The 26,964-nt window shown below is 40.7% G+C and overlaps 1 protein-coding gene across 3 annotated transcripts in view; it reads right to left on the bottom strand.

Moving 5' to 3' along the window:
- The window catches only part of tln1 (talin 1), a 230,754-nt gene that overhangs the window by 61,273 nt on the left and 142,517 nt on the right, over positions 1–26,964 (bottom strand). For 2 of the 3 annotated variants that reach the window (XM_073064264.1, XM_073064265.1), the window contains exons 15-27: positions 25,836–25,949; positions 24,473–24,581; positions 21,968–22,176; positions 21,310–21,408; positions 21,148–21,207; positions 18,392–18,559; positions 14,875–15,169; positions 12,973–13,139; positions 10,920–11,048; positions 8,781–8,894; positions 6,614–6,727; positions 4,523–4,657; positions 3,610–3,738 (exon numbers count right to left, since the gene is read on the bottom strand). In XM_073064264.1, the coding sequence (XP_072920365.1) occupies positions 3,610–3,738; positions 4,523–4,657; positions 6,614–6,727; positions 8,781–8,894; positions 10,920–11,048; positions 12,973–13,139; positions 14,875–15,169; positions 18,392–18,559; positions 21,148–21,207; positions 21,310–21,408; positions 21,968–22,176; positions 24,473–24,581; positions 25,836–25,949 (1,842 nt within the window). The remainder of the gene's footprint in view (positions 1–3,609; positions 3,739–4,522; positions 4,658–6,613; positions 6,728–8,780; positions 8,895–10,919; positions 11,049–12,972; positions 13,140–14,874; positions 15,170–18,391; positions 18,560–21,147; positions 21,208–21,309; positions 21,409–21,967; positions 22,177–24,472; positions 24,582–25,835; positions 25,950–26,964) is intronic. The other variant, XM_073064267.1, reaches the window with a different exon arrangement.

The raw sequence follows: 26,964 nt of genomic DNA, 5'->3' as shown, positions 1-26,964 counted from the left end.
TCTAACATCACTAGTACCGAGGCAACACACACAAAATTCTGGAGCAACTCAGCAGGCCAGGCAGCATCTATGGAAAAGAATAAACAGTCAACGTTTTGGGCCGAGGCCCTTCATCAGTCCAGTTCTCTGCAAGTATAAACGTTCTACCTACACTATCTAAACCTTTTATAGCTTTAAAGGTTCCCACTAAGTCACCCCCTCAGTCAACTTTAAGGGAAAAGTGACTTCGTATATTCAACCTCTCCAATTGTATCTGCTAATGTTTCTAGTACCATCCTTATAAATCCTCTCAGCATCCTCTTCAGCGTCTCAACACTCTTCTTGTTTGTCAGATCTGTATGCAGTATACTTGTGGTCGGGTCGAACATGATGGCAGGAAGCGCTCATTTCCATCCTGCATGACTCCAAAGACTATGAAAACTTTATTTTACCCCAGAGTGTCAGGAGTTTTTAAAGTTTGCTCTTTCACGTTAGCATTTCATACCTTTCCTCCATTCCTTCTAATACCTTAAGCATTTTAGTTGTTATTCTCCATCATTTGGCAATACATTTGGCAAGTTCTATTCTTAAACCTATTCTGCATTAAAATCTACTCAGTAGTTAGTCTGTTTTTAATCACACCCGCGTTCTCTTTCGTCATCTTATGAGATGATTGTATTTTGTGCTTCGTGGATCTTATCTACTCCTGGCCCGTACTCCATTGCTGGATCCATAACATGTTCAGTACAGCACAAGAAAAGGGCCGACAGCCCATGATGTCTGCATCAAACTCGAATTAAACTAAATCTCTTCTGCATTCACATGATCAGTATCTCTGCATTTCCTGCACATTCACTTTTCTATTTAACATCCTCTTACAGTTGCACACCTGCTTCCCCTACCCGTCAGCCTGTTCTAGACAGCTACCCGCTCTGTAAAATAAATACCCAAAAAAATCTCCTTTGAACTAGGAGTTCCCCAAACTGGGGTCCACAGAAACTTTAAACTCTTCGCCCCCCCGCCCCCCCGCCACACACACATACACCCATGTTAAATGTGTATCCATTAGTATCTACACTCCTAGCTTGGGAAAGTACTTCTGACTGTCTACCCTATCTATGCCTCGCAATTCTACTTATTTACATGTTGGTTTAGAACGTCCTCTATTGCTTTAACCCTTCATGTACCTCTTCTGTCCAAATAAGGTGTTCATGATTTTTACTCAATTCTTATCCATGTCACCAATTTACCTGTGTATTTCTTCCACTACCTGCTTTCCACTATCAGACAGTCTGCAGGCTGTGTGTACTAGTGGGTATCCTAAGGTCTGCAGAGAACATTTGCAGAAAGTTCCACAGATACAGATTCAGATTGTAACATTCAGTGAAATGCAAAATTTGCATTAACAACCAACACAACCGAGGGGTGTGTGGTGGTGGGGGGGCAGCCTGCAAGTGTTTCCATGCATCTTACAAGTTTCCAGTGGACTGAAAAACCCTAACTGTAACATCTTTATTCAGGGAAAGACAGGAAGCAGTTAATTTTAGGGCAAATGAGTGTCAGTAGGAAAATGTTGGATTCATTAAATAGAAGCAGGACATTCTGAAAATCCTAATTAAGCAGAATCGTATTGTTTTGTAAACTAAGCATGGTGCCTGACAAAGTTAGAATTCTTCATGGATGTTGAATAGCGAGGAAGGGAAAGGGGAATCAGATGTAAAGTACTTGGACATTACATTCAGGTGCCACATTAAAAGTTACTACAAGAGTTAAAGGCTAATCACCTTGGGGCCAATACATGAGCACAGATTTAACATTGACTAGACAATGGTCAGGGGAGCAGAGGTCATTATGTTAACAAGCTGCTATCAATGAGGTGCCACAAAACTCTGCTGTGACCTCAACTATTTATAAATCTGTGTTACCTGTGACAGCATAATAAATAGGGAATCAAAAAGAAGTGGAAATACTGTTCAATGAATTGTACAACAGAGTACTAGTAGAGGAAATTTGGAGAAATGTTATCAGCGGAGTTAAAAAGGATCCAGCTTTGGACTTGTTCAGCATTTTCGGAAATGTCCCGGACCATAAGCAAACTTTGCATCTTCACTTGGAAATAATACAAAGCTACAAAAGCAACAACCTGATAAACAAGTAAACATGGGAATGGGACTGGGACTGGAAATGGCAGAGGAGAGTCAAATTGAGAGAAATGCTGTAAAAAGCAAATCAGTCACATCTGCACAATGACATAATGGAAAGGAATAACCCAATGGAACAAAAGCCCTGAGTGTTACGGATATTATTTGATAACAAATCAAAGCTATTGCACTAATGCTTGATGGTAGCGTCTAAATTAGGTGGCGGGGTGGAGATATGTCTCTACCAAAGGAGGTGTAAGGCACTCCGTCCCTCCACTGGCCTGCAGGTCACTCTTGGGCAAGGTGTAGCACCTGCTTAGCCCCCCTCCCCCCCCCCCCCCACCCCCGGATCAGGGTCGTGTGAAGCCATGGGAGTAGGCGGTGGATGGTCGTACGAGCAGCTGGTGCTTATCACAAGTCCTGGTTATGCAACCACTGACGCCAGGCAGACAATCTCTGAAGAGCATTGATAATGGCTGGGGTCAACCGTCTTGTAAAATCACTGCCCAGAAGGCGGCAATGGCAAACCACTTCTGTAGAAAAAACTTACTAAAGACAATCATGGTCATGAGACCATGATCGCCTACTTCATATGACATGGCACATAACGATGATGATGAGTGTCTAAAGAGACGCACTTGTTTTGTGATTTCTTGCTACTTTGTAAATTACCAGTGCAATAGCATTTGGAACAACCTGACAAGGTTTAAAATCTACAATGAGGAAAACTGGCAAGGAAGAATTTATTCTTTCAGAACTCTGGATCTTTAGAATTCATTCAACGCAGAAATCAATGGACATTTAAATGACAAGGAAATCAAGAGGCATTGGGAGAGAGCAGAAAAGTGATATTGAGCTGAAGACTGGAGCTCACCACAGATGGAGTATGGGTAATAATGTCCCTCCCTCTCCTGTTGCTTAGCTGGTTATACGAAAGTTAACTAATAGACACCAATCTGCTAGCTGTGAAGTGCAGACCCTTGCTTGAAGAGCCCAACAACAGCGTCCATTTCAAAGGTTAACATTTAGTTTCAATTAGATTCTTTAATGAGGGTACACTTCATTCCAAAGTTTTTAGAAGAGGCTGATTTGTTCCCAGGAACTGAAAAGATTCATTCATTTTAACCATCCTTTGTATGTCTTACAAATTTGTTTGTTCAGCAAGCCTTTGGAACCCAGAAAGGAATGAACAGATGGATACCCTGAATAAACAGTTCAGATTTTATGCAAGAATTAGTTTCTGGATCTTGCTTCACATCCAGTTTTATGTAATCTGTTAGAACAGTATCCAATATATCCTCCTCAAAGAATAAATATACCTTCCAACAGTATGAACTTTCATATGTACCTATTTATACCTTATAACATTGCTTTGTCAATGTGAACTGAATCCATCACATTTGATTAAGGATATAATGACTATTTGTGTCAAGATGCTAAAATCTTTATCGATCAACCAAATATAGAACAAAGCAGAGGGACTCATTACCGTTTCACCAGGCAGCGGTCTCAATTTCCCTTCAGCAGCATTGGCCTTTGCTTCTTGCAGGTCTTTTTCCAGTGTTCTGATCTGATTCAGGGCGGAATCTATTTCCAAGGGGCCACAGGCATCTTGAGCCTGTGTGGAAAATAGCACTGCTTTAACGGATGGGAAAAATTACTGTAGTAATTTATCAAGCTGATACATATATTGCAAATACAATCAAAGACAGAATGCGGCCTGCGGATCATGTATGACACCGCTAGGTTGAGCTGAACTGAGTATGCCTGGGCTCTTTCAATGACTTCGGTGGTTCGGTGTTTCATATTCTGCGTTTTGCACTTTTTTTTTGCCGTTGGCATGATTTTTTTTTGCACTGAGGGGAGGGTTGATGTTTTTCTTTGCATGGGTTCCATGTCTCTCTTTGTTTCATGGCTGTCTGTGGGAAGACAAATGTCAGGGCTGTATACTGCGGACATACTCTGATAATAAATGTATTTTGAATCTTGAATTATTGGTCTTAAATTTATAAAAGATTTACCTTTGCCTTTTTAATTTAAATAGTTTGAAATTGAATGAGCAATTTTTTCATTTATTTTTGAAGGAGGTAATTTGATAACTAGGAAAACGTGGATGACTATTAAAATACCAATCAAAGGCTAGAAATGGAAGAGAAGATTTGAAAGGAATAATTAAATGCGATATTGTTTTAAAGATAATTCAGTGTACTCTCTGCAAACTCAAATAATGTCCCAATACAAACACCAGGCGCATGCACACGGGAAGGAGTACCAAATATGCACATTTCTTTATCGTGGATTTTGACACCCAATCCCAGTACTCACCATGGAAACACAGCACAGTGCTCTCCTGTTGGCTATTAGAGGTAACTCCAAATCAAGGTCATAAATATTCCACTCACCTTCTGAGCAGCTGTTCGCAGCTCTTGTAACGCATTCGCTAGGTTCTTAGCACACTGATTCAGCTGCATAGCTGAGGCCTGGTCTCCAATAGTAGGAACTGTAGCTTTGGCAGCGGCAACCATTTTTGCACCAGGCTGCAAAACAAGGTTAATAAAAGTACAATGTAATATGGCTTCACCTGTCACCACACTGAAGGGTTCTAGTTTAGTGTTTTTGAGAAGTAGCAAACAGACACTGCATTAGACAATGGATGCTATGTACCTTCAGGGCAGCTGCAAAATGCCAACAATCTTTAGAGAATGGCTAACCCTGTGTTTCCTACAGAAACTGATTTATACCAAAGCAACAGGCAAATGGATAAATGAAATATTTTTCCACATTCAACATCATATGTTATCAATGCTAGCCATGTAAATTTTATAGATAATAAATTAAAATTATAAATTGAAATTCATAAAAGTATTTAATTTAGCTACCAATAATTAATCTGGAAAAATGTGCTGTATCTCAGAACCTCTATTACTCAAAGCTAGCACCTATTGAGAGCTTGCACTGACATCAACTCCTCTGCATATCCTATTCTCCCACCTTGTTTGGAAAAAGTTCAAACTTCTGAGTATGGATGGTCAGCTAACAGTTCTAGGATCACATCGAAGTACAAGTCACTAAATGAAGCAGAAAGCACAGGCCAAAGATTGGGGTAAGGGATAAAGCACAACAGGAGGAGATCTCCTTGCAGGCCATGTTCACTCCTGGATGGAGATGGACTGTGGTCCAGGCAACTCAACAAGATAGTTATGAGAAACATTGGATTTGTTAAATAAACTGGCTTTAATGTAAGATAATACACATTGATATGAAATGATAACCATTAATATCAAGCCAATGGAACAGTGATTTTAAGTTAGATCCTGAGATGACTGGCAGACAGGGTTCAGCACACAGACAGCAAGAGGGAGCATAAGGGCTAAGCAAGAGGAAGCAAAAGAGAGAAAAGGACAGAATAGTACATGTGTAGGATGGTCAGTTCAGTGTTTGTGGTCAAATTCGCAGAAGATGTAGCTAGCAATAATGAGGAGAAGGGACAGGGGCCTATACATATATCCCAGGACAATGCAGTGTTAAATTCTTGAAGTCAAGGGTGGAAGGAATTAACAAGAATTTTCAATCTTAAAAGGTCTGGACTGCCTTAGTTTAGGTTAACAAACAAATTTAGTTCAGTCATCACTGGGATCAATAAAAATAACAAGGGCTGATACAGAATAGTCAGTTATGGATAAGATCAGGTTTATAAATGGTGGTAGACACAAGACTGGTCAGGTGAATATTACCCTTGTCCTTTTAGAGTCATAGAGCACTACAGCCTGCAATCCCTTCGGCCCATTTAGTTCATTCTGAAATCTTATTTACCTGGTAATAAAAGTACATGTCAAAGGCTTTAGCAGAAGATGAGACATAGGGATCACAAACATTCCACAGATAGTGTAAATGGTGGAGAGGATTTGCAGACAGAAATTCAGCTTGGTTAGAAAGAGTTAAACTTGTCAGCATGTATGCCACTTGAAACAGGTTTAGTAGCCTGTAAATGAACTATTTTGTTACTATGACATTGCAGGATAGTAGTTACCTGTAAATCTATGAAACAGCCTGCTCTCCACCTTTCACTTACACAATCACCAGCAACTCAGTAGGATTGTGCATTATGGAGGTGTTTGGAGGAAGTGAACTCAAAGTCCATTGGCTGTAAACCAGTTGCCGTGGAGTACAACAGACTTGCTTTGCTCAGAACTAGCAACAGCTAACAGTAATGACTAAATCATTACACTCTTGATTATTTGCTAATGTGCAATATTGTTCTTTCCACAAAACTACAAGTGTCTGTAAAAAGCTACACAGCTCCTAGCCAACCACGGCAGCAAGCAAGTTTCCGTGTTTCTTTTACCCCCGGAACATGGATAACACACTCCAAAGAGGTATAGTTAGAAAAGTCTTTTAAAGACACAACATTACCCTTTCACTTTATAAAACCTATTCAAATTGTGACCATGTCTTAGACAAAGAGAACGTGGGCCATTCAGACGTTCTGTTACCTGGAGAAAGTTCTGACTCGCACTAATGAGAGCCAGCTGTGCACTTGGACTATCTGGCTGTGACTGGCTACCACGCACACCTTGGACCAGCATTGGGATCTGTTCGGCAACAGACTGCAAATACAAAATCATATTTAAAATCAGCACCGAGTATTGGGATCTCTTCAGCACCAGATTGTAAGCACAAAGTCATACTTAAAATAAGCACTAAGCAATCCTAAACCTTGCATTTCAAAAACAACCAGTTGGATGAGGAAAACTTTTCAAGCCATCTGAACAGAATGCCTCTAGCCAGGAGACATCGGAGAAGAATTAGGCCATTCAGCCCATGTGTCTGCTTTGCCGTTCGATATTGGACGATTTACTTTCCCTCTCAACCCCATTCCCCTGAAAGGGAAACGGGAAATTAGCCTCAGCCATTTTAGGGAAATATGAAACATCAATCTAGGAAAACTCGAGGGAGCAGAAATGATTTAGGTAATGCCTTCTGGAGTAGAAAATCAGTAATGAGATTAGGGAAGTGACAGAGGCAGAGTTCTTAGGGATCTGTAATATTGGATGAGGTCAATGAACTGTATTCAAGGATTCCATAATGGAGCATCTAGTTGTTGCCTTATTCACAGCTCCAGAAATCAGCAGTGTGCATTTAGAGAGTCACTATTGCAGCTTGAGGCACTCCAGAGATCTGTGCCGTTCCGTAAGGAGTCTCCGTATATCCTCCCCATGGAATGTGTGGGTTTTCTGGTTTCCTCCCACAGTTCTAAGATGCACTGGGGAGGGTTAGTTGGTCATCATAAATTGCCCTGTGATTAGGTTAGGGTTAAACAGGGTTATGTGATTGCTGGGGTGACGTGGCTTGAAGAGTCGGAAGGGCCTACTCTACACTATATCGATAAATAACCAAATAAATCTGAGTTCAATCTTCATCCCTCTCTGTGTGGAGTTTATTTACTTCCCTCCAGCAGCATGGATATACTCTCTGGAGTGCCAGTTCTCACATCCCAAAGATATGCAGGCTTGCTCGTTCACAGCAAATTGCCACTGGTGTGTAGCTAAATGTAGTTTTAGGGATAGAGTTGGTGGGAATATGGTAATAGATGAGTGAAGGTAATGGATGAAACAAAAAAAGCTTAATGAATATCAACACCAAAAAAAATGGTGGAACTCCGCAGATCAGGCAGTTTCTACAGAGGAAAATAAACAATGATTTGGGCTGAGACCCTTCAACGGGATTGGAAACTAAGGGACTGAATATCGACTGCTTATTTCTCTCCATAAATGCCGTCTGATCTGCTGAGTTCCTCCAGCATTTTGTGTGTGATATTTTTCCACATTCTGCCACTGGGGGGCAGCAAAATTAGGCGGAAGGTGAGGAAGACAGGAGTAGTACTTGGGCAACATCCGTGTTCACACCAAGAGGAAGGAAGAGATGTCTTCACAGAAGAACTTCTGGCAATTGGTTAAGACACAGGTGAAATCTGCTCAGGCTGCCTCACTGTGAAGACATCAGAGACAGGCACAGAGAAAACTGGTGCTGTCAACCATACAAAGGCTGCAGTTCAGAGCACGGTTCCCCATTCTGAACCTGACTGCCCAACTATATGCAATCAGGCCTGGTATCACCACATTTACAAGTCATTGGGCTTGCAATCAAATTGGCAATGTTTGGATCAGAACTTTACACACTTTAGCAAATATGCAAACAAGAACAAGTGGCCTCCATTGGTCATTGTCAAACAAGATGGCCATCTGATACTTTGATTTAGGCAGTTTTAATTTTGTGATGGGGAAGAAACCCAACGCATTTGCATCAGGACCCTTTGTTGCATGTGCTTGTATCAACAACTTTCTTTCTGGTGTTCTGGTTTCCTCCCACATTCCAAAAGATGTACAGATTAGGGTCAGTAAATTGTGGGCATGCTATATTGATGCCAACAAAAACTAAAAAGTAGGCTTTACTGACAGAACACAAGATCTCCAGAATCATTTTGCCATGAGCTGCTTCATTAATGCTAATTTAAACCAAACAATTGCCACAAAATAGCTCTTCCGAATACGGTCTTAAAAATGACTCTCAAAGATCAACAGAAGCTTGGGGATGAAGTATCTTCCTTCACCGTATGACAACCCCAGTTCTGCTACTGATGACGGTAATACCGGATCTCACCTTGCAACTTTGAACCATCTGCTGTTGGGTGGCAGGGTTCTTGTTGGATGAAGCAGCATTCTGAGCAGCTGCAATTGTCTGTGTGGCAGCAGCTGCAGCCTGTTTTGCTGCGTTCTAGAAAGAAAAGTCACATTGTAAATAAAATCACAACCTGTTAAGCTCTTGTACTCTTTACCATGTTAGCTCATTGTGAATAAACCGGACAAGTTCGGTAACCGCACCGAGTTCCAGAATGAAGAGAAAGACTCAATTGTTGGAGAAATGTTAGATGGTACAGATTTCAGAAGTATACATCTGAACTTCACACGGCAAATACATTAAAATACATTTTTACTACTTACCTTTGTTGTCTGGAGCTGATAACAGCAGCCCATCACAAACGGGCTTCACCACGGGCACAACTCTTCCCACCATCAGAATCACGTTTAATATCACTGGCATATGTCGTGAAATTTATTGTTATGCGGCAGTAGTATATTGCAATACATAATAAAAACTGTAACTTACAGTTTGTATATATATTAAAAAGTTAAATTAAACAAGTATTGCAAAAAGAGAGAAAAAAGTAGTGAGATAGTGTTCATGGGTTCAATGTCCATTCAGAAATTGGATGGCATAGGGGAAGAAGTTACTCCTGAATTGTTAAGTGGATGTCTTCAGGCTTCTGTACCTCTTCTCTGATGGACACAATAAGAAGAGGGCATGTGCTGGGTGCTGAGGGCAAGGACATCTTCAAAGATATGCTGCCTCAGAGCCAGCATCCATTATTAAGGACCCTCACCATCTGGGAGATGCTCTCTCAGCATTCCTATCAACAAGGAAGTGGTACAGGAGCCTGAAGGCTCACACTCAACAGTTCAGGAACAGCTTCTTCCCCTCTACCATCAGATTTATGACAGTCCATTATTAACCCTCTTTTGCAATGTATAGTGATTTTTATGTCTTGCACTGTACTGCTGCCGCAAAACAGAAAATTTCATGACATGAAAACTGATTCTGATAAGGGTCAGAACTGGCAAGAATGAGCTTTGTAAACCTGCAAGTAGAGTTGGTGAGCCAACTAGATATTGTATGTAAACACCTCATGTCTGCTTTTTTAACTCACGTTGACATTTTATTTCTAGAGTCTCCGGAGTTCAGGTTTGTAAATGTCCCTTTTGTCATTTGAACTAGAACTCTGTTAGACCAGGCATTAAATTGCAAGTGTAATCATTCATTGTTTAAGAACAAGGACCGCAATCTTAAATTCAAATAATTAAGAGTTTGCAAGAATGAGACGTGATCAGATTGAAACATTCAGAACTCTTGGGGGATGTGACAACGGAGGGCTGTGAGGGTAGATGAGAAACAACACTGTTTAGGATGTCTCTGACTAGAGTAAATAGAACCAGGGTTATTGTCTCAAATAAGGGTTCAGCCATTCAGTACAGAGACCAGAAGACTTACTTCCACTCAAGAGTAGTGAATCATTGGGATTTTATACCAGAGATTGTTTTTGAGGCTCAGTTGCTAAATATGCTGAAGATAGGGATCAGTAGATTTTCAGATCTCGAGGAACAGGGGCTGTATCGGGGAAGTCATGCACGGAGTAAAATATCAATCGTGGTCTTAGCAAATGGTGGAAAAGGTATGAGAAGCTGCGTGCCTACTCCTGTTCTATCCCTTGCATTCTTTTGTTCACTAATGCTGAACTAGAAGTCAACAAAGATCACAAAGGACAGGTACTGGATTAACAGGCTTACTATAAGCTAGAAACAGAGCTCAGAATGGTGGAAGATGTAGATGAGCGGACTGGAATTGAAATAATCAACTCAGGAGAGCATGTCAGCCAGATATTTTTCTTAGTTTATACCTATTCTTTATTTTTAACCCCTAAAGCTCACATCCATACCATTGTCACCTCATTCTGCATTAAAGAACATCGAGACCAATGAAATGTTGCAGCTCAGGATGGTTGAAGTGATATTGCAGCAAAACCCAAACCGAAGGCCTTCCTCTTTAGTGCTCCCAGGACTAATTTTTGCATTTAACAACTAAACCATCTTAATCTAAGGCCAATCAGGCTCACATTAAAATCTACACCTTGCTACTGAACTCTGAATTCAATTACTCCCAAAACTCTCTGTATTCTATACCCACCTCTAGTTTATTCACCAGTTTCTTTTTAATGGCATTCTGTGCTGCAATGTTGGTGGCCATACGTAGGCCCTCCGCTGCTTCTCTCAGCTTCTGCTGCTGCTCCTCGCTGTCAGGGTTAGCTGCTGCACCCTACAAACAACGAAACTTAATGAGGATTCATTCAACGGAAAATCACTTCTTGATCTTTCATTAACAGATCCAAGATCCAAGTACCAATAACAGACAAAATAAAGAAAGCTCCAGAAATACACAGGTCAATCAGCACATGAATGAGGAGTTGTTAATGTTTTCCCATTGAAATTAATCCATCTTTTCCCTTCAGAGCTAATGGATATGATACGAATTTCCAGTACACAGTCACAATTGCAATTCTGCTCATTTGAAAACTTTGTTATACTTTATACTGTTGCCATGAAAACTATACCCTTTCATTTCCAAACATGGTCACTTCTCAAATTAGAAGTGCATATTGCAATTTGGATCATGCTGGGTGAGGACAATTAAGTATTTTTCCCAAATAGGCATTTTGCTGAAATCAAAAAATATTTTTGAAAATTTAGCACCAAAATTTAGTGCACCAATACAAAGCAATGTTCTAAGACGAAACTGCACATGCTCGAGAACACACACAAAATGCAGGAAGGCCTCAGCAGGCCAGGCAGCACCTATGGAAAAAGAGTACAGTCGATAGGACTCCTTATCCTGTTTTCCCCAGTACTGAAGAAGGATCTCGGCCCCAAACATCAACTGTTTATTCTTTTCCATAGATGCTGCCTGGACTGCTGAGTTCCTCCAGCATTTTGTGTGTGTTGCTTGGATTTCCAGCACTTGCAGATTTTCTTGTGTTTGTGACATGCACAAGAACGTACTCTCATCTAAAATCTAAATCATTTAGGGAGATTCCTTACCCAGTGATTTTCATCTACTGTGACAAGAAAAACACTTTTCTAATGCACAACACCAAATCCTATAACATTTTTGCACAAGACAGCTCCCACAAATCTAATTTATTTTCTCATACTGTGTCTCCAAAGAACTTCATTAGTTTTAAAATATCTTAGGATGTTCTCAAACAACCATGAAAGGTGAGTACAATTATAAATGCAAGTTTAGCATTTTAGTTTCAGAGATTAGTTTTATTTTAGAGATTACGGCTACAGGCCCTTCCCGCCAGTGAGCCCATGTCTCCCAATTACACACATGACTAATTACCTACTAATCCAGAAACCTTTGGAATGTGGGAGGAAACTAGAGTAGCTGAAGGAAACCCACACAGTCACATTCTCCTCCTTACAGTCAGTGGCGGGAATTGAACCTCGGTCACTGGCACTGTAAAGCGTTACACTAACTGCGATGCTATTGTGCTGCCTTTAAGTCTCCCTTTTTTCCAAGTAGGTCCTGCTTTTTAGAACCCAGGATGAACTTTCAGCCATCAATCATCATGACAAATTGCCAAATTAAAACAGAAAATTCTTTTTTTTTAATCTTGCTAAGCATTCAGTCAAACATTCCCTCTCCTCCTCAGAAAATAGTAAAGATGCATAGTTCACTCTAGCGAGAAACTGAATTGATTTTTCTCAAAGCTTAGAAATAATTAGCGCTAAACTTCAGTTTATTTCCGTTGCTCCTGGACACAAAACTCAGTCAGCTTTAACGGAATAGAGCTCAAAGTTTCAGGTTAACTAATCAAGGTGAAAATAAAACAGTTTGACCAGAACAGGAAAAATACGCATGCATTACCAACTCCAATCAAGTTATCAACCAATTGCAAAGTTTCCAAAAAAAAAACCACCCTAAAATATCTTATGACTTGTCTCCAAAATTATATCAGCTCTTCTGAAGTTGCAATGAATTACTGTAGAATAATCCAATACAAATATATCCAACTTTAAACAGGTGGAGAAATTAACATAATAAGCAATGCCATTTCAAATTAAGATGTACAGTGTGGGTTGACGTTAAATTGAGTGAAGCTGGACATACGTTTAAGTAAGTATCGGAGATACTCTTGCCTCGGACTAGAACATGAATGGATCAAAATCCTCAGCATTACCTTCGCAGCTTCCACCATCTTGGCTGTGGCATCAGCCAGCAGCTTGGCTGCAGAGAGCAGTTTTCTCGAGTTTTCAAGATCTGATTCACCTTCTGCATCGGCTTTAATAGCATTGACCAAGTCCGAAGTAGCTTGAGCCAGAATTCTAGCTTGTCTCACCATCTCACCTATTTTGGGAGAAAGATTGAATATTAAATGCAATCGATATTCCAGACAAAAGTTCAGCTATGTACATCTTTGTGCAACAGCCTTGGTCTTGGGAGTGTATTTGTTTCCGAATATGACAGCCTTGGGTTAAAGGTGGATATGCCAAGGCAGACACCAAATGACTATCATAAAACAATAAACTGACTGAAAAATAACCAGCCACTCTTGAGAAAATTTAATAGATGCTGAAAGTCCAGATCATTCATTTAATATCACAAACTATTTATCAAAGTGAGTAAAAATAAATGACAAATTCAGAATAATAATTCAGCATGGACTAAATGGGCCAAGGGGCCCGTTTCTGTGCTGTGGTGCTCTATCACTCTGCAGTGATAAACTAAAGATGGTAGAGCTAAAGATGGTGTCAGAGATTTTTGCAGACCCAGCTGACTCCTTCCAGGTCGTCTGCAAAACAGCATATTCTTCTCTTCTCATATCTATCTTTTCTTTTCAAGATGGCTAGGGTCCTGTTGGTGTCTGGAATCTACAGCTGCAGCTCAAACTATGGTTCTTCGTGGGTGGTCGGTTCTCACTTTTGGAACTCGCCGAACACCCTGGTATTTCAATATCTCCAGGTGCGGCCTGGAAGACGTGCGCCTTTGGGGTGCGGCCCTGTGATCAACCCGATTCCTCACCGCCACAGCCGACTGAAGTGCCACGGGAGACTGAAACATCGAGACAGCAAGGCGGTGTGCCCCTGCACTTGAGCAATCCCTCATTCTTTCTCTCGAGGGAGAGCGAGAGTCCGTTGGTCTTCGAGTCGGGGAACTCAGACAAGCGACGCAGCAGATTGGAACACTGAAACAGCGAGCCGTTGGTCTCCCCTGTCGCTGTTGCAGGACTGATATCTCTCTATCCCCTTCACTAGTGAGAGGGAGAGGGCCTGTTTCAGATGGGCAGGTGTTGGGATGGACAGTGGTTTTTGATGGTCTCTGAGGCTTTGCTATTGCTTGCATGGTGGGTGCAAGTGGGGAGGGGGAGGGGTAGGGTTGATGAACTTGCTGCTGCCTGTGCGTGGGTGGGTGGAGGGGAGCTTTGGATGGAGATGGGGGGGCCTTTGGGGTTCTAATGTTTTCTGCCACTTATTCTTCGGGGTTTTTCCCCATTTCTTGGATGTCTGCGAAGAGTAAGAATTTCAGGTTGTATACTGTATAAAATTAAACTATGATTTGCTCAGTAATTTAAAAAAGCTTAATCAGTCAGTTATTCTAGCCTTGACATGAACAATTGTAGGTAATTTTAGCTGGGACAGTAAGCCACAGCTTGCTGGCCATAACCCACGGTTAGGTGGAGAGGAAGCAAGTCACCCAGTTATCTTTGGCATGATCACCAAGGAGAAATAGCACATGGCGTAGTGCTCAAACCACCTGCTAATGGTCGTTGATAAAGCTAATTTTGTAAAAACAGCAATTGAGAAAGTTATGCAAGTTTCGGTCAGTGAGATTGAACATCAGTTCTCGAGCAAAACCTCCAGCATAAATGCAAAATTATCAGGATATTTAACTTTCTGAAACAGAATTATTTTGATCTAATCTAATGCAATATTTGGGCGCCTTCAAGATGTAATATGATAAAGTTTTAAAAATTACTCCACTTTTCAATTTAAAGTAACCATACTTCATTACAGAAACTTAATTTCTTCATTCAGTAGCCGCTCCCCGTGAGCACAGGTGGTACACGAGTCAGTTTGCTTACCGGCGTCCCCCATGGAGCTGAATATGTTTTCCGTCACTGTTAGAATGGTGTCTGTGGCCTGATCGTACCGTCCCGATGGATGTCCTCCAGAGGCGTACAGCTTGATGTGCTGCAGCAGGTCATTGAGGGCCTGTGTCACCGCTGTGGCTGCCACACCAACCTGCTTCAGCAGCTGATCGTCATTTGTTGCAGCCTGCGAGGCTTCCACGCACCCCTCTACCGATTTTGCCACTAGTTTTCCAGCTTCGATCAGCTGCTCCTGACAGACAGGAGAGCTGATGGTAGGAGCCACCACCTATTGTAAAGCAACGTGGAAGATTAAATTATTACAGGCCTTATCAAGTCATGAATGTGATTCAATACTGGAGTAACACGGGTTGTAACATATGTAGGTCTCTATTTTGCTGCAAATTCATCCAGAGTTGTAGGCATCTCCCTTTGTTAAGTGCTTGCAACTTTCAAGGTGCCTGTAAACACACACAACTTCCAATTCTGCCGACTGTGCACCTTTACAAATTTCCCTACAGTGCTTCATCAGAAAACTCCTCTTGGAATCCAACAACTTGTCATTAGAAAGATGATTGAATGTTTATTAGAATACAATATTTTTTAATATGCATGTTTGCTTGAAAGTTTTCATTTTTAAACTTGGGTATCATTAGGTGATTTTAATTTTTCTTAAAGTAACGTAATTACCGTTACATATTTCTGAATGTCAGGACATTGCAAAGTTTTCAAAAAGTTGTAACAAAGAGGAAAACACAGGTACAGTGTATCTGCTACAATGATTTACATATGATATTCATAGTCTGTGCTTGCTTTAGCCTAGCCAATTCCACTGGCTGAAGCCTATGTGCTGCACAAGTACTCAGTTTCAGTATGGTCTCAACCATGATTCAGGCCAGATTAGGCCCTGGGCCTGTCCTACTAGAGTTTAGAAGAAGGGGCAGCGGGTATCCAATTGAAATGTATTGAACGTTGAAAGGTTGAGATAGAGTGGACGTGGAAAGGATATTTCCTATACTAGGGGAGTCTAGGACCAGAGGAAGCAGCCTCAGAACAAGACATTTATATAGAAAAGAGATGAGGAGGAATTTCTTTAGCCAGAGGGTGTTAATCTGTGGAATTCTTTGCCATAGATCACTGTGGTAGCCAAGCCACTTGGTATACTTATAGCAGAAGTTCTTGATTAGTAAGGAGTCAGAGGTTAAAGGGAAAAGGCAGAATAATGGGGTTGATTGGGACAATAAACAGTCATAGAACACTACAACATAGAAGCAGGCCACTTGGCCTATCTCGTCCATACTAAACCATTAAAATGCTCAGTCCCGTTGACCGACACCCAGACTGTGGCCTTCCATACCCCTCCCATATATGTACCTTTCCAAATTTCTGTTAAATGTTGAAACCAAGCCCACATCCACCACTTGTGCTGGTAGCTCATTCCACCCTCTCACCACCTTGAGTGAAGTTCTTTCCCCTCTTGTCCCCCTTAAACATTTCATCTTTCACCCTTAACCCATGACTTCTAGTTGAAATCTCACCCAGGCTCAGTGGAAAAAAGCCTGTTTGCATTTATCCTATCGATACCCCTCATGGTGGAGGTATGTCTCTACTAAAGGAGGTGAAAGGAGCTTCTTCCCTCCACTAGCCTGCCAATCACCCTTGGGCAAGGTGCATCACCAGCTTAGTCCCCGAATCAGGGTCACGTGAAGCCATGGGAGCAGGTGGTGGATGGTCGTATGAGCAGCTGGTTCTTATCACAAGTCCTGGTTTTGTGACAACTGGCATCAGGCAGACAATCTCTGAAGAGTACTGACAATGGCTGGGGTCACCCATCTTGTAAAGACACTGCCCAGAAGACAATGGCAAACCACTTCTGTAAAAAAGTTTGCCAAGAACAATCACGGTCATTAGACCATGATAGCCCACATCACACGACACAGCACATAATAATACTAATACCCCTCATAATTTGTATACCTCTATCAAATCTCCCCTCAGCCTTCTATGTTCTAGGGAATAAAGTCCTAACCTATTCAACCTTTCCCTATAACTCAGGTCCTCAAGTCCCCGCAACGTCCTTGTAAACCGTCTCTGCACTCTTTCAATCTTATTTCGATCTTTCCTCTAGGTAGGTGACCAAAACTCTACACAATACTCCAAGTTAGGCCCCACCAACATCTTGTACAACTTCAACATAACATCACAAATCCAGTACACAATTTATTGATTGATGAAAGCCAAAGTCCAGAAGCTTTCTTTATGACCCTCCTCACCTATGACACCACTTTCTAGGAATTATGGATCTGTACTGCCAGATGCCCCTTTTCCACCTCACTCCTCAGTACCTGACTGCTCAAGGTGTAAGACCTACCCTGGTTGGTCCTCCCAAGGTTCAACACCTCACCATGTCTGCATCAAATTCCATCTGCCACTTTCCAGCCTATTTTTCGAATCTGGTCCAGATCCTGGGGCAAGCTTTGATAGTTTTCCACACTACCCCCTCCAACCTTGGTGTCATCGGCAAATCTGCTGATCCAGCTTTCTGTATTATCACCCTCCCACTTAAGAGTGCTGTGGACTCGATCTGAGATGTCCCTGGCCCTGGAACCTGGAAAGCAACGTACCATCCAGGAATCTCGTTCTCATCCACAGAATCTCTTTCCTGCTCCCCTAAACAACGAATCCCCTCTCACTACAGCTCGCCTCATCTCCCCAGATTCCTTTTGAACAACAGAGCCAGACTCAGTGCCAGAGACCAGACCTCTGTGATTTTCCTCTGCTAGGTCATCCCGCAGAGCATCGAAAGTGGTGTCCCTGTTGTTGAGGGTAATGGCCACGGGTACTCTGTGCACTGGTTGCCCATCTCCATTCTTCCTCCTGACCGTCACACAATTACCCGCGTCCTGCACCTTGGGTATAATTACCTCCCTGGTATTTCCTGTCTATCAATCCCTCAGCCTCTTGAATTCAACCAGTTCCATTTCAAACTTCTGAACGCGGTCTGTAAGAGGCTGCAGCTGGATGCACCTTTTTCAGGTGTAGTTGTTAGGGACTCCCTGCCTTCCCACATCCCCCAAGAGAAGCACTCCACTATCCTGCCTGGCCCCCTATCCCCACTGCTCTAAATGTGCAAATATGAAGGAAAGAAAGAATAAATAATAAAATTCTACCTATGACTATGCCTCTCCTTGCCAAAGCCTCAACTCACCAATCTAACATTTGCCCACTTACACAATGACTGCTCCCATAAATCAGTCACAGTGGAATGGTGGAGCAGACTCGATGGGCTGAATGGCCTAATTCTGTACTTATGGATTTAAGTGCAGACTACTCAGCAAAATCTGGGCCCTGATTCTATTTTCCTGATAACTTTAGCCAGGTCCACAAGAAATATTCATTACGTCTCTCTGCTGTAACAGTCGTCTACCTTCTACAATAAACCAAGGCAAAAATCTCAGTTCCTCCAATAAAACAGTAGTGCAGACACTTAAATATCAATTCAAACACTTACCTTGGTGCACGCTACCAGCTGAGAGGTGGAAAGTGCACACTGTGTTGCGGCTGCAATGACACGGTTCTGCAACACAGAATCCTCTGATTTCTGAGCCACATTCTTGGCCTTCAGGACCAACGCTGCCGCTGCGTTAGCTACAGCTTTGGCCAGCTGCATGAGCATGTCCTAAAAATAGTTAGATGTTTAAAAAAAAATGTTACAAAGCTTGCCGTTTTTGAGGTAATTCCATTAGTAGAGAATCTACTTTAGGATATTAAGGTGGCTCTCTTAATTTACAATTTAAAAGTAATTTTTCATATTTAATAGTGCAAATATATTTATATCTACAGTCATCTAAAAATCTAAAATTATATCTAGATAATTAGTAGTATAGCAAAAGCTAAGTGGATCAGATATTGAAAAGCACTGTCTAGTTCTCATGGCATTAATTAATCAAGGCTCTTCTGCTCCAATTTATCAGTGAATAGAAGATCAGGATTACTTGACAATAATTTTGCTAAGAGCACAGAATGCTTGAAATATTGAATAATCCAGTTCTAGCCAGGGAATTGAAAATCAAAACCTAATTCTAATTCCATGATGACCAGAACTGCTTTTCTAGAAAATAGTTCAGTGGAATTCAAAATAAATTAAAATTATATATTTACTTGCTACAAATTAACACCAACAATTACTTTGCACTTATTCCAATGTGCACTTTTTGCGAGGTATTGTTGCTGGCAAGTAAACTGGCCTGCTTCATTTAGTGTAGATGAGATAGACTGATTGGGTATTTGGCTGTCAGGGCAAACTTAGCAAATGAACAATTTGGTTATTCCCTCCTTCTCCATCCTGACTGAAATATCCAGCGCTGTAGTCTGGCACCTTGAAGCTAACTTTTAGCAACTTGAAGCTACATTGAGGAAAGTCACATTGTTTGATTAGTAAATACTTGCCCAATCTCTGGGCGCATGAGTGAAATTCAGGTGACGTGTCAAGAACGGTGCAAGTCTGGAACTTGTTGGTTGATTTACACCAGTTGCTATTCAAACAAACAGTAATGCCTCTCCCTTTTCCTCCGATGTACCCAATTTGTAACAGCACAGCATAAAAATAGGTCTTTTCAGCCTGACTAGGCCATTCTGAGAGTGATACCCAAATATGCTAATCTCATCTGCCTGTATTAGGCCAATATTTCTCAACTCATTTCCTACCTGATTATCTGTTCATTTATTTCTTAATATTGTAAATGTATCTGCCTTTATATTCACTACTGGCACATTGTCCGAGACATCCACCAACCTGTGTGTGAAAGCTTACTCCCCCAAATCTTCTTCAAATTTCTCCCCTCCCTCTTTAAATCCTCTAGTTCTAGACTACCTTCCTCTGGGGAGAAGATCTGACTCTCTATCTGAACTATGCCTCTCAATTATATAAACCAGTACAAGTCACCCTTCAGCCCCCCATGTTCAAGAAGGAATAAATCCCACCTATCCAACTGTCCTTATAACTCAGGCCCTCAAATCCTGGCAACATCTTCCCAAGTCTCTTCACTCTTCCCAGTTTAATGTAGTCTTTCCTCGTAACAGGTGACCAAAGCTGTACACAACACACCAAGTGCAATCTCACCAATGCCCGATGCAATGTAACATAAATTGCCAGCTCCTGTAGTCCGTCAGCAAACTATGTACCTGAACCTTGTTTACTACAGCTCTACTAATCATAGCAAACTACTCACCAGATCACCCATATTCGCATCCCAGCCATTTATCTCTATTACCAACACCAAGGTCCCAGCACTGATTCCATTTGTTACAGACCCCCAGACAGAAAAGAAAACCCTTCCACCACTACCCTCAGCCTCCCATCACCAAGTCAATTTTGGATCCAGTTTGCCAACAATCAGATCAATGGTGTGCCTTAATCCTCTGGGCCAGCCTACCATGGAAGGGCTTCTCAAAAGCCTTACTGAAGCCCATGCACTGTAAATCATGCTCACTGTTCTGCTTTCATCTATTTTCCTAGTTATCTAGAATCTGAGATCCATGTTAATTCACTAGTATATTATATATTTAAGACAAGGTTGGATAGATTTTTGCACAGTAGTGGAATTAAGGGTTATAGGGAAAAGGCAGGTAGGTAGGGATTTAGTCTATGGCCAGATCAACCATTATCTAACTGAACGGCGGTGCAGGTTCAACACGCCAGCTAGCCTACTCTTGCTCCCACTTCTTATGTTCTGATGTCAACTCCTCCACTTGTTAACCGAAACATTTTGCTGATTAAATGGATGTTGTTCTATCAGTCACTGACGTCTCACTTCTTTGCCACTGCCAGCAAATTACTCAAAATTTTTTTTCCCTGTTCAACTCAACAATTCCCCACTTCAGCAGATTTCAAATCATTGTGAATAAAGGATTGCGATATAACACAAATGTCCATTTTCAGTATAATAGTGAATGGGTCTGATGTATCACAATTGTGAAAATTGAATAAATTTGTGCTTCCTTTTGGAGAATGCATTGCATTCTCTCTAAATATCAGGCAACCATTATCAATCCACCTATTTTGCCAAAGTCACACAAATCAGTTTTAATAACCACAGGATGGAATAATTGCAAAGTAATTTCATTAAAAATTTAATCATGAGAGCAAAAGGCAATCTAATTTTCAAATTAATACATCGAGGTTTAATATAATTTACAATTTTGATTTAAAGGAAAACTGCATTAAATTGGTAATTCATATGAAATGGCTGAGTAAACTACATTTACCCTTTTGAGTGGAATGGGTGATAAACTCCTGGTTGTGTATTTTTGTGAACCTATAGGAAACTGTATAGAGGATTTACAAAATTCCAACAGAGTTTTATTGTATTAAAATTTTGAAGTGCAAATGCTAGACAAGTACTGTTAAGAACAGAGCTAGGCACGTACCTGGAACCGTGGATCTGCGTCACTTTCCCCAATTTGCTGGAGGAGTTCACCGCTTGTTTGCCCGACAGTACCAGCAGCAGTCAACAGGACCTGTCGAGGCTTAAATACAAAATATCTACATCACACCTCTTCTGATAAAAACAAAACCCCAATAATATCAAACCTATTCAGACTTAACCAAAAGATCTGAACATAGTGCAGATAATAAAGCCTACTTTTTGCCATATCACTTGTACACATCTTTAGCAATTTACAACGATGGATTACTTAAATAAGCTCCATTTTAAATAATTTATGAGGAAATTTGATCAGAAGACTAAATAATTAATCAACTTTTGCTTTGCTTCATTTCTACAGAAAGCAACAATAGGCTAACTGGAAGTTTGGACAAGCAATTGTAAATTTTTCCAAAAAAAGTGTCTGTAATGTTTGACTCACTGCCACAGTCAGAAGAAAGCCAATACTTTTGGTTGTCCATGTGGATGTCATTCATACTAATGTTTTTCCAAATTTTAGAGGTTAAACGTAACCCTGAAAATCCTGTTTCATTTTTACTGCTTTCAAGATGACCAGTAATATTAGTTCTCGACATTCTTAGTAAAGGGGAAATGACACAATTATACATGTCAGTGCTTGGAATGAATTATTAACTGTTTACCTCAGCAGTAGCTGGCTGAGCAGTCTTCAATAACTCTGAGACAGCACAAGCCAGGTTCTTAGCAGCTTTCAGTAGGTCCTGCCCATTTGCACCCTCATCCTCCATTAGAGCTGCCAATAGCTTGACACCTTTCGACATCTCCGTTAAGTTTGAAGAGATGGTAGTTACTGCACATCCAACTGCGGTGTAGTCTGTGTCAAGGGGATCACCTGTAAAATTAATTTTCAAGATATCATAACTAAGTTTGAAGTAGCATTAGTTCAGCACACACAGCTAAAGGACTAATTCATCCATTAAAAATAGGATGCGAATCACAGTACATTTCACTAAATTAAAAAAAAAACACATTTCTTATTTTGAAGACCAGAAGCAGTTGAAGCTCCAGAGTAAGAAGCCAGAACTGAAGCAATCAACAAACCAGGGGAGGACAAAACAATCTGGTCTAATGAAATGGACACACAAGAACAACACATACTGGAATCTGGAGTGAACAAAAAACTGCTGGAGGAATTCAGCGGGTCAGATAGCACCTATGGAGTGAAATGGGACAGTTGACGTTTTGAGTTGAGATGTGGATCCAAACGACGGGTCTTGATCAACACATCACTGTCCATTTCCCTGAAAAGATGCCACCTCACCTGCCAAGTTCTTCTGGCAATTTGCTTTTTGATCTGGTCTTACGAAAGATCGTTTCTGTTTAAAAAAAAAGTGACTATTTTTTGACTAACATTCTGACATTCAGTAACATACAGCTGATCTGAATTTCAATACCAAATCCTGTAGGACTCTCAAAAACCTATCCATCTGAATCTTCAAAATTTTTGAAAATTATTCATTTACTAGACTCTTGGACTTAAATCAACTTGTCTTAATTCTGCCTTGACCACCCTACCAAAGGCACCATCCTCATTTCTCCTTGCCGCCATCATAGAGTCAGAGAAAAGAAACAGGGGCTTCGGCCCATCTAGTCCATGCCAAGCTATTTAAACTGCCTACTCCCACTGACCTGCACCAGGACCAGGGCATCCATACTCCTACCATACACATACCTATCCAAACTTGGCTATAATTTTGAAATCAAGTTGGATGCACTCATTCCACACTCTCATGACTCTGAGTGATGAAACTTCCCCTCAAGTTCCCCTTAAACTTTTCACCTTTCACCCTAAACCCATGACCTCTAGTTATAGTCCAATCCAACCTCAGTGGAAAAAAGTTTGCTTGCATTTACCCAAGTCACGCCAACCAAACTGTTCCAACTACTACCATCTGGGAAATGGTACCCCAGCATTAATGCCAGGACCAACGGCCTCCGGGACAGCTTCTTCCACCAGGCCATCAGACTGATTAATTCAAGCTGATACAATTGTATTTCTATGCTATATTGACTGTTCTGTTGTACATACTATCTATTACAAATTGCTATAAATTGCACAATACACATTGCACATTTAGACAGAGACGTAACAAAGATTTTTACTCCTCATGTATGTGAAGGACGTAAGAAATGAAGTCAATTGAATTCTTTCCCACTCACAATTTTGAATACCTCTATCAAATCTCCTCTCAATCTTCTACATTCTAAAGAATAAAGACCTTACCTATTCAATCTTTCCTTATAACTCAAGTCCACCAGACCCAGCCACATCCTTGTAAATTTTCATACCCACTAATGCATTTCTCCTCCAATGCTCTGATCCCTGTGACTTTATAAAACTTCAACAATTGCTCTGTTAAATACCTTAAAGGATTAACTACCTCTCAATCCCACTATGTAGCTTGAATTTGACAGGGGAAAAGTCAACATGATCAGAAGATACAAGTAGAATTATGGATACAGTTTGCTGCTGGACATATGTGTATGTTTAGTCTGTTCTTTGCATGTAAATATACATGGTGTTTCATGATAAATCCCCATAAGCACACCATGGAATCTTTTGCAGATTTGAATATAAACTCAACATTTCAATATAAACCAAGAGCAAAATATAAGAACATTAGCCGAAAGTGAGATCATTTCAAGTGGGGCTGGAGGCAATTAGAAGAGGTTGGGGGGGGGGGGGTACAGTTCTGGAAAACAGAGCAACCAGATGTAGCTTATTCTTCTGCCAAACATCTTTTGCAATCTGTGCAAGAGCAAGGCAGTTTATTTAACACTTAACAAAATGTCAGGGTCGTAATTTGGCTTTTAAAATTTACTTTTGGCAATCTTCCACACATTAAAACTTTATTCTTAATATCCTACAATAATGTGAATTATCCCTTCACTCCTATTCACATGGACATAAGTTCCTTCTCCACAAGTTAAAATATTACATGTGGAGCACAAGATGAAATGCACTTTACATATAATAAAACATAAGTGTGTCAGCTCACGTTTTCAAACATTTATCCTATGATAGCATTGAGACTCTAAGATCAAATATTTATTGCATTAAAACTGGTTAATCTCAAGCCTACCAAATTTCACATTGTCTGGATTAGAACTCATCTTTAATGACATACCTGCAGTGAGGTTGACTACTGATGCTGTGCCTGCAGTAATGGCATCAACTTGTGAATGAATCTCATGCTTGGATTCATCCATTTTATTTTTTCTCCATGCTTTTGAGGCCTAGAATACAAAAGCAATAAAGGCATACTAAATTAAAATCCCCCTAAATATTGGTCTCAATCTGGAAATTCAACCAGGAACTGCGTGCAGTATAATGCATGATGCTTTAAATGACTTTTTTAGTGAAAACTCTGCAGCACATATATGGAACAGTATAGAGCCCTCTGGAGCAAAAATTCCCCCACCCACATATGAATTATATTGAGAGATTTTTATAAGAATAATGCAGAATTTGGTCATAAAAGAGATCAAATGTGCTCAAGAGTTCAAAGCATTCTATTCAGAATGTAGTTGAATCGACTTTCTACTGTAGCACTGTATGTAAGTTTTAGTTTGGTCCTATTGTTATATCTATGTATTATTTTGTTAACACATAGCCTAACATTCACCGTGTGTCACTTAATTCAGTCAAGTTCCTGACTACAATCAGACAATGCTAATAACTTTACTGAAAAATTCTTCATGAGAAAATATTAGAGAACACTGCTAATTAATCAAAAGTCTCCCAAAATGTCCTTATGAATGGCAGCAGTGTTTCTCCCATTCCCAATTTACTTTGGAAATTCCAAATTCCGTTAGCCAGCCCTGACAAGCCCTTATCGAAGCTTGGATCACTTCCTTTCACATTTCCCAGTTACTGACTGAACCCGAGTTCCTGGGTGATTCCCCAGCTTAAAATGGCACATTCTGAACCACGGTCAAAATCAGTTCCACTTTCAAATGTAGTTTCCACATATTTAAAATGACCAGGCATCAAGATCATGAACTATTAAATGGAAGAACACAATACCTGAGTAATAAAATGCACAAATAATAAACTTAGTGTTGATCTGGTTAGAGGGCTTAAAATTCCTAAACTTAGGCTTTGAGATATTTGGCTCTAAAAGAATTAATTTCACTCAATGAACAGGGGACTAATTTTTAATTTTTCGCACAATAGAAGCCAACATTTGAGTGCACTTCTATTAAAATACTGAATGTGGATTCTATTATGTACAGATCTAATGTCCTCAGAACCAAAACTAGAGGGCCAGGGAATGCCTTTCTTCAGCCAACCAGATCCAAGAATCAATAACCAAAGCAGAGAACCAGGATAATCCTTTATATCAAATTCATATAGCTTCATCTCAAAAAATAGTGATATGCCCAATCATCAAGACTTTTCTAGTTCTTCTTTTATAATGTACTTGCTCTTAGTAGAATCAAACTGCAATGCAGGTCTCTAGCTAGCTGTGTAAATTATAATGGTCTTACAGCATCGTGTCCAAGAGGCGGCAAGGCATCCACATCATCCAGACTAGCTTGTGCTTGCTGCACAGCCTGCATGCTGGAATTAATCGTTCCCATGAGCGCTTGCTGTGCAGATGTCTGAAAGAAAGAGAGGCATTGTAGTAGCAAATTATGAAGCAATCCAAATTCATTACAGAATCTGCAACAGTCAATTTTTAAAGCTTTTGCTTCACAAGTGAATATGATTGTCAAAAGGTTGTTGAATAAAGTATACCATTTATTAAAATTAGTAAACAACAATGAATCAACAATCCAAAATAACTTTAGTAATGCTGCTACCATCCAGGGTTATAACCTGACCTGCATATATTACCAGATAATTACGGGACAAGGCTCAGCATATCATTTCAGTAAGTGACTTACCATACCTTCTGCAAAATCTTGCCATTTCCTAATAAACAGTTCTTGAACCTTTTCAACTGACTTGCTCACAACTAGACTGCAAGCAATTTGCACTCCGCTGTGTGAACTGATGCGTTTCATATTTGCATCCATGGAAGGAAAAGGGCTTGGTGATCCACAACCTAAACAAATGTTCTACATGACCAACAAGCCTGCAAGAACAACCCACTTCAGGGGACCAAAGCTTATTCTAACCATGTTAATGATGTGGACTCTAAGACATCAAGGGCTGGTGGGAGGAATGGGAAGGAAGGAAGAGGCCAGCAGGGGTTGTATTGAAGGAAGAGGGAAAAAAGGATTCTGCTTCAATACAATCTTTTGAAGTCAATTTAGATTCATTTGAAAGTAACTTTCCACATAATACTCTTTCCCCTCCTCCATCACTACACACAAAACTGAACTCGTTATATCCTGGCTGCAAAAAAGCCAATGGATCTAAACAGTATGGAGAAGGAGGATGCTTACGTGAGAATGTTATATTTGGACTACAGTTCAGCATTCAACACCACAATTCCATCCAGGCTCAACAGGAAGCTCAGAGACCTCGGCCTTGACCCTGCCTTGTGCACCTAGATCCTAGACTTTTCCGGAGATCGCCGGAAGGTGGTAAGAGTCGGCTCCCTCAACTCTACCTACCTGACTCTCAACATAACAGCCCCTCAGGGCTGTGTACTAAGTCCCTTCCTTTACT

Source organism: Hemitrygon akajei, chromosome 13 (genome assembly GCF_048418815.1).
Source record: "Hemitrygon akajei chromosome 13, sHemAka1.3, whole genome shotgun sequence".
NCBI lineage: Eukaryota > Metazoa > Chordata > Chondrichthyes > Myliobatiformes > Dasyatidae > Hemitrygon > Hemitrygon akajei.
The sequence above is the reverse complement of the archived record's forward strand: the minus strand, read 5'-3'. Positions and strand labels throughout refer to the sequence as shown.